Source organism: Muscardinus avellanarius, assembly GCF_963383645.1.
Source record: "Muscardinus avellanarius genome assembly, chromosome: 13".
Taxonomy (NCBI): Eukaryota; Metazoa; Chordata; class Mammalia; order Rodentia; family Gliridae; genus Muscardinus; species Muscardinus avellanarius.
Window position 1 is genome coordinate 41,199,206 of NC_137799.1, and position 19,142 is coordinate 41,218,347.

General features: G+C 39.7%; 1 protein-coding gene across 1 annotated transcript in view; it reads left to right on the top strand.

The window, feature by feature from the left end:
• Positions 1 to 1,766: 1,766 nt before the first annotated feature.
• KIF24 (kinesin family member 24) overlaps positions 1,767 to 19,142 on the top strand; it is a gene marked incomplete at its 3' end in the record, with an annotated part of 50,639 nt that continues 33,263 nt past the window's right edge. Inside the window, exons 1-3 of the mRNA XM_080709384.1 lie at positions 1,767 to 2,404; positions 8,224 to 8,413; positions 17,579 to 17,676. Of these exons, the coding sequence (XP_080565510.1) occupies positions 1,782 to 2,404; positions 8,224 to 8,413; positions 17,579 to 17,676 (911 nt within the window). The 5' untranslated portion in view covers positions 1,767 to 1,781. The remainder of the gene's footprint in view (positions 2,405 to 8,223; positions 8,414 to 17,578; positions 17,677 to 19,142) is intronic.

The following is a 19,142-nucleotide window of genomic DNA, read 5'->3' on the forward strand; positions in this document are numbered from 1 at the left end:
GGGTCTCATTGAATTTCAAAGGGCCTCACTAAGTAGCTGAGGCTGCAAGCATGTCCCACCATTCCTGGCTCAATTATCTTACTTTTTTTTTTTTTTTGCGGTACTGGGGATGGAACCCAGGGGTTATTCTTTACTTTGAAACAGGGTCTCACTGAGTTGCAAAATGCCTCACTAAATAGCTTAGGCTGTGTGGGAACCGTGATCCTCCTGTCCCAGCCTCTTGAATGCTAGGATTACAAGCATGTGCCTGGCTGATTATTTTACTTCTCTTTTTTATTTTTTGCAGGTCAGGGGATGGAACCCAGGGGCATTCGATCTCTGAGCCATAACCCCTGCCCTATTTTTTATTCTTTATTTTGAAACTGGGTCTCACTGAGTTGCAGAGGGCCTCACTAAGTAGCTCAGGCTGTCCGTGAACCGCGATCCTCCAGGTCTCAGCCTCCTGAATGCTGGAATTACAAGCGTGCACCACCACACCCAGCTTTGATTATTTTACTTCTGATTAACTTTTTTCTTTCTTTTTGTGGAATTGAGTATTGAACCCAGGACATTCAACCTCTGAGTTACACCCCCAGCCTTATTTATTTTATTTTATTTTTTTGGTGGTACTGGGGATGGAACCCAGGGGCCTTCTACCTCTGGGCCACTCCCAGACCTATTTTATATTTTATATGGAAGCAGCATCCCTTAAGCCAGCTGAGGCTGGCTTCAAACCTGCGCAATCCTCCTGTCTCAGCCTCCCAAGCGCAGTGATTACATGCATACACTACCACGCCTGGCTCCCAGCCTTATTTTTTATTTTTTTATTTTTTAAAAATTTTTCCCCACTTTATTTTTTATTTTGAAACAGGGTCTCACTAAGTTGTGAGGGCCTCACTAAATAGATGGGGCTGGCCGCGAACCTCTGAGCCTCCTGTCTCAGCCTCCCAAGTACTGGGATTACAAGTGTCTACCACAATGCCCAGCTAAATAACTTTTTTCAATGCTCAGCTGATAAAAATGTGATTTCCTCTGAGTCATAGTTTATAATCTTCTGTGGGCTGCTGCTTAATTCTGCTTTCTATTCTGAAGGAGTTCTTAGCCTTTGTTCATTAATCATGGGAAACAGTTGTGCGACATGCCTTGACATTAAGTTGAACATCTAAAATTAGTACCGCTACAATTGGTGGTTGAGAACAAGGTTTCAATAGTTTGTGGCATGTGTTAAGTAGACATTGCAAGATAAGGAGGACCAACCATGAAACAAGTAAGTTACTTGTGTATGTCTTTGCCTATCTGAATATAATTGAGGGTCTGTTTTTATTAAGCAGATGAACAAATTACATCTGTTATTACAAATTCTCCATGGTCTATATAAAATATCTTATACACTATGCTGTTTAATCAATAATTTTAGAAGAAAATATATTTATTAAAAACTTGATGATAGCTGGGCGTGGTGGCGCACGCTTGTAATCCCCGCGCTTGGGAGGCAGAAACAGGAGGATCGCGCAGGTTCGAAGCCAGCCGCACCGCGCTGGTTTAGGAGACCCTGTTTCCAAAATGAAAATGTAAAAAATAGGTCTGGGAGTGTAGCCCGGAGGTAGAAGGGCTTCCAGGAACCCCAGTACCACCAAAAAAAAAAAAAAAAAAAAACAAAAAAAAAACTTGATGATAAAACATTTTTCTGCATATTTGTTTCATGTTTTAAATCTTAAATAATCACACTAAATCTACTCTATTTTAAGTTAATAACCTTTTTTCCCTCTCTCTTCAGAGATTATAAAAACCTATTCACAAAAATGGCATCCTGGTTGTATGAATGTCTTTGTGAAGCTGAACTTGCACAGTATTATCCTCATTTTACTGCTCTTGGCCTTCATAAAATAGATGAATTAGCCAAGGTTTCAATGAAGGACTATTCCAAATTGGGAGTCCATGACATGAATGACCGCAAACGTCTCTTCCAACTTATCAAAATCATTAAGATTATGCAGGAGGAAGATAAAGCTGTCAGAAGCCCAGAGCATCCTCTTCAGACAAGCAGCCTGTACATCAAGCCTCAGGAATTTCGATCTGGCCCTCGTAGACAACTGCATTTTGATTCTCCTACTGACAACACAGACAGAACTGCCAGCTGTAATGGCTTTGAAATGGGCAATATGTCAGATTTCTCTTCAAATGAACACAAGTCCACTTACCTAAAAGTGCTGGGACACACGTTACGAGATGATTCCCACTACCACACAAAAACAAGAACTCGGAATACCACAGAAGCTGATTCCTGTGTGCAAACAGAAACTAATACTTCACCCTTTTCATCAAATTATTTTTCTCCAATACTGGGAAATTGTGACATTCCCATAATTCAAAGAGTGTCTCATGTTTCAGGGTATAACTATGGAATCCCTCATTCTTGTATCAGGTAATAACTTATTTTTACCTTTTTTTCTTTTTGAGAGAGAAAGTAGCCTCAGGCAGGAGCAGGCCTCTCATGACCAGAGGAGAACGACTCCTTATTTAGACTAAATGAATAACATAGAAATGATAGTGACCAGCTTTTGCATCAGTAACAAAATACCTGGGTGGGGAAAATTAATGAGGAATTGGGACTTTCCAGATGGGAGAAAGATGATATTGTTCATGTGCATCAAACAGCTGACTCCTGCCAGGATCTGCTGACGTTCCTATAGCAGATCGATTTCTATTGTTATTATTATTTATATATTTATTTACTTTGCAGAACTGGGGATTGAACTCAAGGGCATTCTACCTTCGAGCTACACCCACAGCCCTGGTTTTTTTTTTTTTTTTTTTTTTTAAACTTTATTTTGAAACAGGGTCTCACTAAATTGTGGAGTGCCTCACTGAGTACTGAATAGCTGAGGTTGGCCAAGAACCTGCAATCCTCCCATTTTGGCCTCCCAAGTGGTAGGATTACACGTATGCACCACTATGCCTGGCTTCCTTTATTTATTATAGTGTAACATAATAATATGGAAAATAGTTCACTGACCTTCTACAATGGAAAAAATATTCAATTTTCAGGGTTTTGTTTTGGTACAATATTTTGCAGGGTGTGTGTGTGTTTTATTTTTATTTATTTATTTATTTTGGTGGTACTGGGGTTCCTGGAAGCCTTCTACCTCTGGGCTACCCTCCCAGACCTATTTTATACTTTTTTATTTTTGGAAACAGGGTCTCTTAAGCCAGCACAGCTGGCTTTGAACCTGCGCGATCCTCCTGTCTCCGCCTTCCAAGCCGCGGGAATTATAAGTGTGCGCCACACGCCCGGCATGTGTGTGTTTTAAAAGGGATGGAACAACCCAGGGACATTCTACCTCCGAGATATACCCCCAGCCCTATTTTTTATTCTTTTTTTTTTTTTTTTTTTTTTTTTTTTGCAGTAGTGGGGATAGAACCCAGGGGCATTCTACCTCCAAGCTATACCCCCAGCCCTATTTTTTATTTTTTATTTTGTAACAGGGTCTCACTAAGTTGCAGAGTGCCTCACTAAGTAGCTGAGGCTGGCCACAAACCTGTGTTCCTCCTGTTTCAGCCTCCCAGGTACTGAAATCACAAGTGTGCGCCACCACGCCCAGTTTGAAATGTGTTCTTTAAAAATGCTGGGCGTGGTGGCACACACTTGTAATCCCAGCACTTGGGAGGCTGAGACAGGAGGATCGCCCAGGTTTGAAGCCAGCCTCAGCTAAGGAGTGAGGCTCTCAGCAACTTAGTGAGACCCTGTTTCCAAAAAAGGTATAAAAATAGGTCTGGGAGTATAGCCCGGAGGTAGAAAAAGGCCCTGGGTTCCATCCCCAGTACCACTAAATAAATAAATAAATAAATAGGACTTTGGGTATAACTCAGAGGTGGAATGCTTCTGGGTTAAGTCCTCACCACTCCCCCCTTCACCCCACACCACACACATAAAAGGATAGAATGAACATTTTAGTTTTAGTTTACATTATTACATTTATTTGACAAATATTAAGTACTACCTCTTCTGGGCCTGACTCTAGATATAAAGATAATTAAGCCAGGCCTTGTGATACACCCCTGTAATCCCAGTACTTGGAAGGCTGAGACAGGAGAATCACAGATTTGAAGCCAGCTTAGTAACTTAGCAAAGCTCTCAGTGACTTAGACACTGTTTCCAAATAAAATAGGTTCAGCCAGGCTTGGTGGCAGTACGCTTGTAATCCCAGCACTTGGGAGGCTGAGACATGAGGATCACACAGGTTCGAAGCCAGCCTCAGCTACTTAGGCTCTCAGCAACTTAGTGAGACCCTGTTTCCAAATAAAGTATAAAATAGGTCTGGGAGTATAGCCCAGAGGTAGAAAAACCGTTGGGTTCCACCTCCAGGACCACAAAAGAAAAAAAAAATAAAAATAAAATAGGTTTGAGGGTATAGCTCAGAGATGAGTGCTCCTGAGTTCAATCCCCAGTAAACACACACACACACACACACACACACACACACACACACACACACACAGTGCTTTATGCACATATTAGAAATTTTATTTATTTATTTATTTATTTATTCATTTATGGTGCTTGGGATTAAACCCAGAGGACTTCTACCCCTGAGCTACACCCCCAGCCCGATTTTTTATTCTTTATCTTGAAATAAGGTCTCACTAAGTTGTGGAGGGCCTCACTAAATAGCTGAGGCTGTCCACGAACCCAGATCCTCCTGTCTCACCTACTAAGTACTGGGATTACAAGTGTGCACCACCATTCTTAGATCTTATTTACTTTAAAAAAAAAAAAACTAATTTAGATCCTAAAAAAAATTGTGCATCTAGTTGGAGTATCTTGTATACAGTCCACTATGAAGAACTATCATGCAAATTCTAAAGTGTAAAGGAGTGAATAATTTGCCTTCCTAAAGCATTCTTTTTTTTTTTTTTTTTAATGGGTCTGGGGATGGAACCCAGAGGCATTTGACCTCCGAGCTACACCCCCTGCCCAATTTTTTATTTTTTATTTTGAAACCAGGTCTCACTGAGTTGCAGAGGGCCTCACTAAGTAGCTGAGGCTATCCGCGAACTGCGATCCTCCGGTCTCAGCCTCCCAAATGCTGGGATTACAAGCATGCGCCACCACGCCTGGCTCTAAAACATTCTTAATAACTGGACAAAATCATTGGTCCTAGCAAAAACACCTGCGTCATGAACTCTGTTTTTGCCAGCTGCATACCTGAATCTCTGCTATTTGGGAGACTAAAGCACAAAGATCACAAGTTTGAGGCCAGTTTGGACAATTTAGCAAGACACTGTCTCAAAATTAAAAAGGTTTGGAGAAGCGGCATGGTGGCACATGCTTGTAATCCCAGCATTTTGGAAAAAATAAAAAGGCTGGGGGTGTTGTTTAGTGATAGAGTGTTTGTCTAGCATGCATGTGGCTCTGGGTTCAACCCCCATACCACACAAAAAAATTAAATAAAAACCATTTCTGCCAGGTGGTGGTGCACGCTTGTAATCCCAGCATTTTGGGAGGCTGAAACAGGAGGATCACGATTCACGGACAGCCTCAGCTACTTAGTGAGACCCCTTGCAACTCAGACCCGGTTTCAAAATAAAGAATAAAAAAATAGTGCTGGGGGTGTAGCTCAGAGGTAGAATGTCCCTGGGTTCCATCCCCAGTACTGAAAAAAAAAAACCCTATGATTACTTAGTTTTAGAGGAGTTTCCATATAAGTGGTCATTTCTTAAATATAAATATCACCATAAGACTCAGCAAGTAAACCTGATGGATTTGTTATCCCTAGCCCAAGGAATATTCCCTAGATATTGGGTATTAAGGTTGAATGGGTCAATGAAGCCAGTGAAGGAATGCATCTCAATAGAAAGTTGAATTAGTGGTGTACAGGGCCAGTCCTAAAATTGTCCTGGGAAGAAAAAAATATATGATTTTATTCCTTTTGTGTGTGTGTGTGTGGTACTGGGGATGGAACCCAGGGGCATTCTACCTCTGAGCAACACCCGCAGCCCTAGTTTTTATTTTTTATTTTGAAACAGGGTCTCACTGAGTTGCAAAGGGCCTTACTAAGTAGCTGAGGCTATCTGGGAACCTGCACAATCCTCCTGTCTCAAGGGAGAAATATATGATTGTTATCTAACTAACAAATGCATGCCAGGGTAGGGGCAAAAAGGAGAAGTAAGGAAACAGGACCCCGGGATGGGTAGAATATATCTAGAGGAACAGGAGGAAAAGTAAATTGAAACCTACCACCTAGTTCAAGATATTTAGGAAACCCCAGTAATATAAAAAAGAATTTAGATAAGCCAGGAGTGTGGCACACACTTGTAATCCCAATACTTGGAAGAATGAGACAGGAGGAATCGCAGGTTTGAGGACACCCTCAGCAACTAGTGAGACTCTTATCAACCTAGTAAGACTCACCTTAAAAATAAATACAAAATAGGCCTGGGGTGTAGCTCAGAGGTAGAATGCTGCTGGATTTAATCTCCAGTAATACATATACACAAACACAAATAAATAATAATTTATAAATGAATGAATGAATAGATAGGCCTAAGGATATAGCTCAGAGGTAGAATGCCCCTGGATTCAATTTGTAGTACCACAAGAAAAAAAAAATTTAATGGTTGAGAAAATGAGCATGCCTATAATCCCAGTACTTGGGAGGCTAAAACAGGAGAATGGTAGGTTGAGATCAGTCTCAGCAACTTAAGGAGACTCAGCAACCTAGCAAGACCATATTTCAAAATTTTAAAAAGGGCTGAAGGTGTTTGGAGGTAGAAAGCTGCTGGATTTAATACCCATTACCACAAAAAGAAAAAAAATGGTGAACATGCAAGAATAATGGGACTAAAAGAGAGCAAGAGGGCCAGGTGTGGTCCATGTTTGTAATTCCAGTACTTGGAAGGCTGAGACAGGAGAATAGCAGGTTCCAGGACAGCCTCAGCCATTTAGTGAGGCTCTCTACAACTTAGTAAGACACTGTTTCAAAATAATAAAATAGGGCTGGGGGAGCCAGGTGTGGTGGTGCACACTTGTAATCCCAGCACTTAGGAGGCAGGGATAGGAAGATTGAAGGTTCAAGGGCAGCTTTAGCTACTTAGTGATGTCTTCCACACAACTTTGTGAGACCCTGTTTCAAAAATAAAGAATTAGCTGGATGTGGTGGCGCAGGCTTGGGAAGCTGAGACAGGAGGATCACAGGTTTGTGGTTAACCTCAGCTACTTAGGCTCTCCACAACTTAGTGAGACCCTGTTTCAAAATAAAGAAGAAAAAATGGAGATGGGCATGTAGCTCAGAGGTAAAACACCCCTGGGCTCAATTTCCAGCGAAAAAATAAATAAATAAAAAAGGAGCAAGAGACCTAAGTTTAGTTTTTGTAAAGACCTTGGAGGAGTGAGCAGCATATTATATTAGATTTTGAGAATTAACCAGCCTGAATTTTAGGGATATAAAAAGCAGACGCCATTAGAAGGATCACTCCTAGAAGCTAAACACATAAATCATAGAGCTAAAATAACTCAGGGTTTTGTTTGGTTCTGGTCTTTTTCTTTCTTTCTTTCTTCCTTCCTTCCTTCCTTCCTTCCTTCCTTCCTTCCTTTCTTTCTTTTACAGGGCAAGGGATGAGGTGGTGGGTGGAGATGGAAATAATCAAGAGGATTGCTAATAAAAGAACATTTCTTCTTTCTTTCTTTCTTTTCTTTTCTTTTGGTGGTACTGGGGTTCTTGGAAACCCTTTTACTTCCCGGCTACACTTCCGGACCTATTTTATTTGGAAACAGGGTCTCTTAAGCCAGCACGGCTGGCTTCAAAACTGCACGATCCTCCTGTCTCTGCCTCCCAAGCGTGGGGATTACAAGCATGTGCCACCACACCCAGCTTTCTTTCTTTTCTTTTTTTTTTTTTTTTTTTTTTACAGAACAGGATTGATCCCAGGGACATTCTACCTCTGAGCGGTACCCCCAAGTCTATTTTTAGTCTTTATTTTGAAACAGAGTCTAAGTTGCAGAGGGCCTCACTAAGTAGCTGAGGCTGCTGGGGAACCTGCCATCTTCCTGTCTCAGCCTTCCAAGACTGAGATTAAAAACATGGGTCACCATGCCTGGCTAAACTTTTCATTATTGACACTTTATAATTTAAAAAATACATTATGACTAGGACACAGCCAAAGGTACCAATTCCAATGCTTTGATCTCTTAAGTAGCTTTATCCCACTATTAAAAATTAAAACCTATTTATGAATATATATCAGACAGAACACCTTAGAAAAAGAGAATCCTTGGACTGAGATGGAGAAAATCAGAGTTTGTGTCCGAAAACGCCCTCTTTGTGTAAGGGAGGTACGTCGAGGAGAAATTAATATTATTACTGTAGAAGACAAAGAAACTCTTCTTGTACATGAGAAGAAAGAAGCAGTTGACCTCACACAATATATTCTGCAGGTATGATGTTTTCCTTTTGTGTTTGGAATATCAAGTATGTCAGTTGTTTCCTTTTTGTTTGAGTAAAATCATATGGATTCTAAAATACAGTTTCTTGTTCGGTGTTGATGTTCATATTCATTTCTCTAGTGCATTGTATTAAATCATTGCTACATTTCTTTCTTTCTTTTTCTTTTTTTTTTCTTTTTTTTCTTTTTTTTTTTTAGTGGTACTGGGGTTCCTGGAAGCCCTTCTACCTCCGGGCTACACTCCCAGACCTATTTTTATATTTTTATTTGGAAACAGGGTCTCCTAAGCCAGCGCGTGCCGCTGGCTTCGAACCTGCACGATCCTCCTTTCTCTGCCTCCCAAGTGTGGGGATTACAAGCGTGCGCCACCACGCCCGGCCTGACCCTCATTTTAAAAACTATGGTGCAATGGGGTGTATAAAAACATAATTCCTCACCCGGGCATGTTGGCGCACACTTGTAATCCCAGCATTTGGGAGGCTGAGACAGGAGGATCTGGGTTCATGAACAGCCTCAGCTACTTAGTGAGGCCCTTTGCATCTCAGTGACACCCTGTTTCAAAATAAAGAATAAAAAATAGGGCTGGGGGTGTAGTTCAGTGGTAGAATTCCCCTGGGTTTCATCCTTAGTACTATAATAATAATAATAATAATAATAATAATAATTCTATTCTCCTGTAGTGGAGTTACATCATACATACTTCAACATGCTAATTATATACATATTCAGCAAAATGGAGGCATGAGAGGATAAAAAGAATTTAAATAGGTCATCGTAGATAGGACCCAGAGTGATTATGAGATGGTCATGTAGTTGATTTCCATTCTTACCTATATCTTGCAACGTGAACTCACTCTACTCTGCTGAGGGCAAGTCTTAGACAATATCTTTTTTTTTTTTTTTTTTTTTTTTTGCGGGTCTGGGGATGGAACTCAGGGGCATTCGACCTCTGAGCTACACCCCCTGCTCTATTTTTTATTCTTTATTTTGAAACAGAATCTCACTGAGTTGCAGAGGGCCTGGCCTCACTAAGTAGTTGAGGCTGTCTGTGAACTGCGATCCTCCGGTCTCAGCCTCCCGAATGCTGGGATTACATGTGTGCATGACCACGCCTAGCTGCCAAATGCTTATTTTAATTCTCAGTTGTTTGGGTTTAGATTTAATTGGTAGAAATTGAATTCTGATAATTTGACCTTCTTTTGGTTTTGGATTTGGTTTTGTTACTGAGGACGGAACCCAAGAACATTCTACCTCTGAACTATGCTCCCCGCCCTATTTTATTCTTTTATTTTGAAACAAGGTCTCACTAAGTGCTGAGGCTGGCCACCTGGGATCCACCTGTCTTAGCCTCCCAAGTACTGGGGTTACAAACATGCTCCTCCATGCCCAGCTGATAATTCCACTTTGTACATGGTAGATTACAATGAGTAAACATAATATAGGGATATGTTTTCATATCTAACATAAGGGTTTAAATAAACAGCCAGTTGTGATGAGGCACACTTGTAATCTGAGTACTTGGGAGACTGAAACAGGAGATCTCAGTTTTGTGGCCAGGCTCAGCTATTTAGTGAGGCCCTTGCTCTGCAACTTAGTGAGACCCTATTTCAAAATAAAGAATAAAACATGGGACTGGGGGTATATCTGGGAGGCAGAATGCACCTAAGTTCAATCCCCAGTACCACCAAATGAATAAATAAGTAAACAAACACAAGTACTGTTAACTCAGACACAAAAAATGTTCACTGCTTATCAAAATGATTATGTAGAGAGTATAGTATTGAAAGGAACTTATTCTAAGCTAATATTCCCCTTACAATAACTCTTCATTCTTTTTTTTTGCCTCTGGCATTATTATTTTTTTTTCATATTTATTTTTAATTGGTGCACTGTATTCATACATCATAGTGGGATACATACTTTTGTAGACATACATGCACACATTGCCCAGTCAGCCCCCACCCGATCCCCACCCCGTTCTCTCCCTATCCCCCCCTCCTATGCTTGGCTTAGTAGTTGGCATCTAGTATTATAGCAATTTATCCAAAATTAAAAATGATAATCTCACATAACAGTTTCATTTGTCTGATACCAAGCTTTTGATGACTTAAAGATAACATTTCAATATTTCTTTTTGCTTTCTTTCTTACCAGAGAATCTATTTTTTTCTATTTTTTAGGTGAAACTATCATATATTTATATATTTATTTTTCAGAAAAAAAATCTATTCTAATATGGAATATGGACTCTAGGTACCCACACGATCTTGAAAAAGAACAAAGCTAGAAGATATATATTTTCTGATTTCAAACCATATAAAGCTACAATAATTGAAACAGTGTAGTACTATTCTAAAGGCAGATATATAAACCATTGGAGTTAAATAAAAGCCTAGACCTAAATTCTTCCCTATATTGTCAAGTTATTTTTGACAAGGTTTCCACGAACATTTGGTGGTAGAAATAATAATCTTTTAACTAAATATTGTTGAAAAATAATAATTACATGGAAAAGAATAAAATTGGACCCTTACCTAATCCCATATACAAATATTAACTCAAAATAGATAAAAGACCTAAATATAAATCTTAAGACTATAAACTTTTAGGAGAAAATCTGGGTCATAAAACCTCACAACATTGAAATTGGCAGTGATTTCTTGGTTATGATTTCAATGGCACAGGCAACAGAAGAGTATACAAACTCCCTAAAACATAAAAAACATATTGTATATCCAAAGACAATGTAAACAGAGTTAACAGTTACTAATAGAATGGGATAAAATATTTCCAAATGCTATATCTGAAGGTATATTAATATTCCAACTAGAAATCCTAAAAATTAACAACAATAAAGGCAAACAATACCCTTTAGAGATAGGTAACAGACTAACATAAATAATGAATCTCCACAGATAACCAATCTTAGTTGTCTGTTGGATGGAAAATCTTGTTTCTCTGGTTCTGATGTGTGTTACCTATTTCTTCTTTGTAGTTAATCTCTTTGAGTATTTTCTCTAGTGCTGGTTTTGAAGACATAAATTCCTTCAGTTTCTGTTTGTCATGGAAGCTTCTTATTTCTCCATCTAATTTGATAAAAAGTTTTGCTGGGTAGGAAATTTTTGGCTGGAAGTTGTTTTCTTTCAGAGTTTGGAATATGTTACTCCAAGCCCTTCTGGCTCTCATAACTTGGTTTGGGAAGTCTGGAGTGATTCTAATTGGTTTGCCTCTGAATGTCACTTGGCCCTTTGCTTTTGTTGCCTTTAAGATTCTCTGCTTGGCTTCCACATTGGTCATTTTGACAATTATGTGGCGTGGGGATCCTCTTCTCCGATCCTGTCTAAAGGGAGTTCTATAAGTTTCCTGGACCTGCGTATCGACCTCTTGCTCTATGTCTGGAAAATTTTCTGCTATTACTTCCTTGAAGAGATTGTTGATCCCTTTGGTTTCACTTTCTTTTCCCTCCTCTATTCCAATTATTCTTAGGTTAGCTCTCTTAAAATGGGCCCATATTTCTTCAATATCAGATTCCTGCTGTCGGATATTTTTTTCTAGATTAGAAACTATGCGTTCATTTTTGGAATGATCATCTTCTAAGAGCGAGATTCTGTTCTCCATGTGTTCTAATCGGTTGTTTGTGCTTTGAATTGAGGCCTTTACTTCATTAATTGCATCCTTTATCTCTTTTTGGCTCTCTCTGAGTTCTTTTCGAAGCACCTCTATTATTTCTACAGTTATTTTCCTGATTTGATCTCCTAGAAATCTCTGATTTTCTGTTTTATCGGGTTCTGATGTTGTGGGGTTGTGAGCATTCATTGCTCCAGTATTATTCCTCTTTCCCATGATTTCGGAAGTTTGTGCCTTCTCTGGGTTCTTCCCTTGGGTCACTATGACTTCACTTAAGGTGCTCTGGATCTCTAGTCAGTAGTATCTCAGACCCCACTACTCCTTTACTGGGTTGTATCACAGAGTCTCCGACCCAGAGAGTCGATAGAGGCTGCTTTAGACTGTGGGGGGTGCCAGGTTGCACGTTCTCCTATGGTGTGATATCACTGCCACCGCCCCTGTCCCACTGGGTCAAGTCCCAGTGAGTACAGTACTGGGATTTCTCCGCTGTGGCCCGCAATTTGACTCACTGTTCTTGAGTACACAGATGTAGCTGTAGTGAATTCGGTGCTGCTGCCGCCGGTGGCAATATGGCGCCGCTGCTACGCCCTCGGCTGTTGGGCTGGCGTTTTTTTTTTCTTGGTTTTGATTTCCACTCTGAATCCCTGCAGCGCGTGCTGAGCTCAGACACTGGGAGCTTTAGATGTCCTCTGTGCTGAGAAATCCCGCCTGGCTGTTCCGCAGCGGCTCCCCTCGGCTTGCTGTGGCCGTCCCGTGAATTCGCCGGTGCCTCCGGCAGTATGGCGCTGCTGACGCGTCTGCCGCGTCCTCGGGCGTGAGGATCTCCTCTGTGGCTCTGTTCTCAGTCCGCTTTCTCTCTGGAGCCTGGTGATTTTTTTTGTTTCTCTGGTGATGTTGTTTTCTGGCTTTGAAAGGCGCTGATTTTGTGGTAATGGATATTTGTTGTTAGCGGGGCTCTTAAGCCCCGCTTTTCTCGGTCGCCATCTTCCCGGAAGTCTATCAACTCTTCATTCTTATGGGGAAGCAGCAAACTCCACAGATGTGAGTGATCATACTTTAAGGGACTTGTAAAATTGTAAAACACTTGTGAATAATATATGTCACAGAATAGATAATCCACCAGATGTTAAGATTTTGGAATTCAGTTTCTTTTACTCTGAATCCTCCCTAAACATTCACATTTTTGTGTGTGTGCTTGACTATTCCTATTGTATTCATTCACTTTCTCTTTCTTTATTGTTCTCTTGCCTCAAAACCCCCTGACTAGTAAAGAGATAAACTCCTGAGTAATCTGGTGTGCTGCCAGTTCACTTAAGTCGGCTGATAATTTACTATAATAGAATTCCCTTAACTGCCAAATAAAATTTTTTAAATGTACCCCCTCTTTCAAACTTGCATTGTTCTTTTTTCCCTGTGGTTACCAAAATTGGGGTTTACAGTGACATTCAGCATATTCCACAAAGTCTTTCTATGGGCAATAAGTCATTAGGCCACTGTACAACCAGCCCAATTGCTTTAACAACCTTATCGATTGCTGATCAATGCACAAGTCTATTAGGTCTCAGTGGGAGGTATTTATTTTGAAGATGGTCTAAGTGACAAATTAGTTGTAATGTTATCTAGTTCCATAGCTACTTATAGCCACAGTAACAGCTCTATCCAATCACCATCTACCCAACAGTTCCTTAATGATGCTTCAGTCACAGTAATTTCCTTAAGGAGGCACCTTATCTTTTGTATTTTTCCATTATCCCCAAACTCAATAACCTTACTTCTTTGTCATTGCCATTGGTCAATATTTATTGACTGCCTATAGTTTCTATGACATTTTCTCTGCTGTTTGAACTTTGGACCTTTCCTCTCATAGGTCAAAGTCTTTACCTGTCAATGCTATAATAGAAAAATATTGGGAGGACTTTTTTTTTTTTTTGGCAGACCTGGGGATTGAACCCAGGGGCATTCTACCTTCAAGCTACATCCCCAGGCCTATTTTTTATTCTTTATTTTGAAACAGTGTCTCAGTAAGTTGTGGAGGGCCTCACTAAGTAGATGAGACTGGCCTCAAACCTGTGACCCACCTGTCTCAGACTTCCAAATATTGGGATTACAAACATACGCCACCATGCCCGGCTGAGAGGACTTTTTTTTCCTCCTTCCTTCATCAAAGAGAAAGAAGAAAAGGAAGTTTCATAGCTATCTTGCCAAATACATTGGGTTTTATTTTTAAACTGATCAGGGATTAAAGTGATAGGTTTTTGTGTCTAATTAAATGTCATAATTTTCCCTCCCTCAATTTTTTCCTTTAGTAGGAATTGAATCAAGAGTTTTCATGCATGCTAAGCTAGTGCCCTACCACTAAGCTATATCCCAGATCTTCTTTCTTTTCTTTTCTTTTCTTTTCTTTTCTTTTCTTTTCTTTTTTTTCGGAAGTAGAATGGAACCCAGGGGCATTCTACCTTCAGCTACCCACCCAACCATATTTTTTATTTTGAAACAGGGTCTCACTGAGTTGCAAAGAGCCTCACTAAGTAGCTGAGGCTGTCTACAAACCACAATCCTCCTGTCTCCGCCTCCCAAGTGCCAGGAATATAAACATGTACCACCATACCCAGCCCAGATCTACTTTCTTATTATTTAATTATTTATTTATTTATGTTTGTACTGGGCATTGAACCTAGTGGTATTCTACCTCTGAGCTATCTCCCCAGGCCTTTTTAAATTTAAAATGGAGTTTTACTAAGTTACTATGTGTTGGCTTTGAACTTATTTCTTTGATGGTACTGAGGGTGGAACCCAGGGGCTTTTCTACCTCTGGGCTATACTCCCAGACCTATTTTTTTATATTTTATTTGGAAACAGAGTCTCACTAAGTTGCTGAGCTTCTCACTAAGTAGCTGAGGCTGGCTTCAAATCTGTGCAATCCTCCTGTCTCAGCCTCCTAAGCACAGGGATTACAAGTGTGCGCCACCATGCCTGGTTTGAACATATTTTTAATAAACTATGGAACTCTGATTTTATACCAAGGTTCAAGGTTCAAGGTTCAAGTTTGAAGTAGGTTTTAGTCCAACCTCATTCATAAAATATGATCAAATAAGCCAGGCCTGGTGGCACATTTTTGTAATCACAGTACTTGGGAGGCTGAGACAGGAGTATCTGGATTCTTAGACAGCCCCAGCTATTTAGTGAGGCCCTCCGCAACTCCATGAGACCATGGTTCAAAATAAAGAATAAAATATAGTGCTGTGAGTGTAGCTCGGAGGTAGAATGCCCCTGGGTTCAATCCCCAGCACAACAAAAAACAAAAAGTGTTTTAAAAAAGAATAGTGAAAGCCAGGCATCATGACACATCCTTGTAATCCCAGCATTTGGGAGGCTGAGACAGGAGGATTGCAGTTCATGGCCAGCTTCATCTACTACTTAGTGAGGCCCTTTGCAACTCAATTAAACCCTGTTTTAAGATAAAGAATAAAAAATAGGACTGGGGGTGTAGTTCAGAAGTAGAATGCCCCTGAGTTCCATCCCCAGTACTGGGGGGAAAAAAAGAATAGTGAATAAACAACAACAATAACAAAAATAATATTTCAAACAATAAAATAATAAAATATCATGCCAGGTTTATCTTAGGGGTAGAATGCCCCTGGGTTCAATTCCTAATATCAAAAAATACATATAAGCCGGTCATGGTGGCACACACTTGTAATCCCCGCGCTTGGGAGGCTGACAGGAGGACTATGCAGGTTCAAAGCCAGCCTCAGCTACTTAGTAAGGCTCTCAGCAACTTACCAAGACTCTGTTTCCAAATAAAATATAAAAGTAGGTCTGGGAGTGTAGCCCAGAGGTAAAAGGCCCCTGGGTTCCATCCCCAGTACCACAAAAAAAAAAAAAAATGTGTGTGTGTGTGTGTGTGTGTGTGTATGTGTATATATATGATCAAATAAAAATAAATATGATAAAAAGAAAGGGTTTTATGTTAACTACAATAATTATATTTTATATTCACACATCTTTCACAAAAGATTTTTATAAAATTATTGGAGAAAAAAATAATACTTAAATCCTCTTGAGAGCTAAGGATATAGTTCGCAGTAGTAATGCACCTGCTTTGCATGTGTGAGGCCTTGGGTTCAATCCTCAACACCAAAAAGAAAAAAGAAAACAAATCCTATTAAAAGGAAAGATACTAATATACTAATTCTTTTTTTTTTTTTTTTTTTTTTTTTGCTTGGTAGTAGTGGAGGTGGAACCCAGGGGCTTTACTACCCCCAGGCTATACTCCCAGACCTATTTTATGCTTTATTTGAAACAGGGTCTCACTAAGTTGCTGAGAGCCTCACTAAGGAGGTAAAGCTGCCTTTGAACCTGTGCGATCCTCTGTCTCAGCCTTCCAAGTGCTGGGATTACAAGCGTGCACCACCAAGCCCAGCTGGAGATTTTTCTTTTCTTTTCTTTTGGCTTTGAGGATTGAACCTGGGGCGTTCTACTTTTGAGCTATACCCCCAACCCTATTTTTTTATTCTTTATTTTGAAACTGAACTTAGCTAAGTTGCAGTGGCTGGCTATGAACCTGAGATCCTCCTGTTTTGGTTTCCCAAGTACTGGGATCACAAGTGTGGGCCACCACACCCAGCTTGAAGACTTTTTCTCACTAATAAACTTGACTTTGTGGTCCCAGTTTCTTCTCAGATTCCCATTCTGATGTAATGATACACAAAATGGAATTGAATCTGAGGTAGAATGAATAAAATTAAATTGGCCCAAGTCCAGTTTATTAAAAGTTAAGCTATGTTACCTATGGGATGGAAATCTTCCCCTAGAATTCCCTCAAAATTTCAAATTTACTGGCTTTATTTAGGTGAACTACAAATAGAATCCTCTATGGAATTCAGTTCCTCTCCCAGACCTAAAAAGGGCTGGCTTATTCTTTTTTTACACATCAATTTATATATCTTAAGAGAGACAAAAATTGTATGATTTGGTTTTTACCTTTTAAAAACATAGTTACAGCCAAGCATAGTGCTACACACTTGTGATTTCAGTACTTAGAAGACAGGAAAATTGCAGGTTCATAACCAGCCTCAGCATCTTAGTGAGGCACTCTGCAGCTTAGTGAGACCCTGTTTCAAAGTAAAAAATAAAATAGGGCTGGGGGTATAGCTCAGAAGCAGAATTCCCCTGGGTTCAATCCCCATTACCAAAATATTTATTTATTTATTTGTTTGTTTACTTCTAAGAACACACCTGTAGTGATCTCAAGAAAAAGAAGGCCCTGTCACTTAATAGTTACTGATTATTTGTCTGTCTGAGTTTATCATGGTCAGTTACTATTATTTTAAACTGTGTTTAGACCTTTTGCAATATTTCTGTCTTGGAGCCAGTAAACCGTGGACTGAACCTCTAAAACTGAGAGCCAAATAAACCTGCCCTCCTCTTTAAAAACAATTTGTTTAGGCCTTTATTATGCATTAACTAGAATAGTGGTAAAGAAAATCCAGAAGGTATCTATTTCTATAAAAATCAAATTTATTTTTCAGCATGTGTTTTATTTTGATGAAGTCTTTGGTGAGGCGTGTACCAATCGAGATGTATATATGAAGACTACTTACCCACTCATTCAGCATATTTTCAATGGGTGAGAAGATTTCTCTTTTTGTTTCCTATTTTTCATAAATAATAACCCTGTATAAATATCACTTATGCTTTTTACTTCTTTTAGATAAAATGTGAATTTGTGTTTTGGTTTGTGCTGGGGATGGAACCACAGGGACATTCTACCTCTGAGCTACACCTCCAGCCCTATTTTATTCTTTGTTTTTTTTTGTTTTTTTTTTGTTTGTTTGTTGTTTTTTTTAACTGAAACAGGGTCTCACTAAGTTGCAGATGACCTAAGTTGCTGAGGCTGGCTGCAAACCTGCAATCCTCCTCAAGTACTGGGATTACAAGCATGAGCCAACATGCCTGGCTTAAATTTGTGTTTTGATCTAATGAATTTTAATTAGACTATTATGAGAAAGTACACTGTCTTAATTTATAGGTTTTACCAAGCATTCAGAAATTTTTAGGCCGGGTGTGGTGGTACACACTTGTAATCCCAGCGCTTAGGAGGCTGAAACAGGAGAATCACACAGGTTCTAAGCCAGCCTCATCTACTTAGTGAGGCTCTCAGCAACTTAGTGAGACCCTGTTTCCAAATAAAATATAAAATAGGTCTGGGAGTATAGCCCAGAGGTAGAAAAGCTCCTGAGTTCCACCCTCAGTACCACACAAAAAGAGAAATTTTTAGTAAAAATTTTCTTTTATAGCCAGGCATGGTTTATGCCAGTAATCCCAAGTACTTGGGAGACTGAGTCAGTACTATTGCAGGTTCAAGGCCAGCTTCAGCAATTTAGTGAGACTTTCAGCAATTTAGACCCTAATTAAAAATAAAAAATAATCTGGGTGTAGTGGCACATGCTTATAATTGTAGTACTTGGGAGGCTGAGACTTAAGGAATGCAGTTTCAAGGATAGCCTTGGCAATTTGGTGAGGCTCTCAGGAACCTAGTGAGACTCTGATTCCAAATAAGAAAAATTAGTCTGGGGATGTAGCTTGGAGGCAGAATGCCTCTGGGTTCAATTTCCAGTATCACAATCAATCAATCAATCAATCAATCAATATTCTAAAAGGGCTAGGAGCATAGCTCCGAGGTAGAATGCCCCTGGGTTCAATCTCTAGTATCCTTGACAAATTTTTTTTCCTTTACACTGATGATACATATTTCTCTTTTTTGGTGGAGAAATATAAGCTATTAACATAATTTTGTCAAAAGTTTCAGACTTAAAAGTTTTAAGTGGTTTGATAATAGGAATTATATATTATGACCATAGCTTAGTTGTTTTTTATTTGAATAGGATAAATAAGTGAATATCACTTGCTAAGTGAATATCACTTATCAACTTTGTTTTTTCCTTCAGTACTGGGGATTGAACCCCAGGGTCTAAGTTGCAGAGGGCCTCCCTAAGTAGCTAAGGCTGGTCGTGAACCTGAGATCCTCCTGTTTCAACTTCCCAAGTACTGAAATTACAAGCATGCACCACCACATCTGGTAAGTTTTTTCTG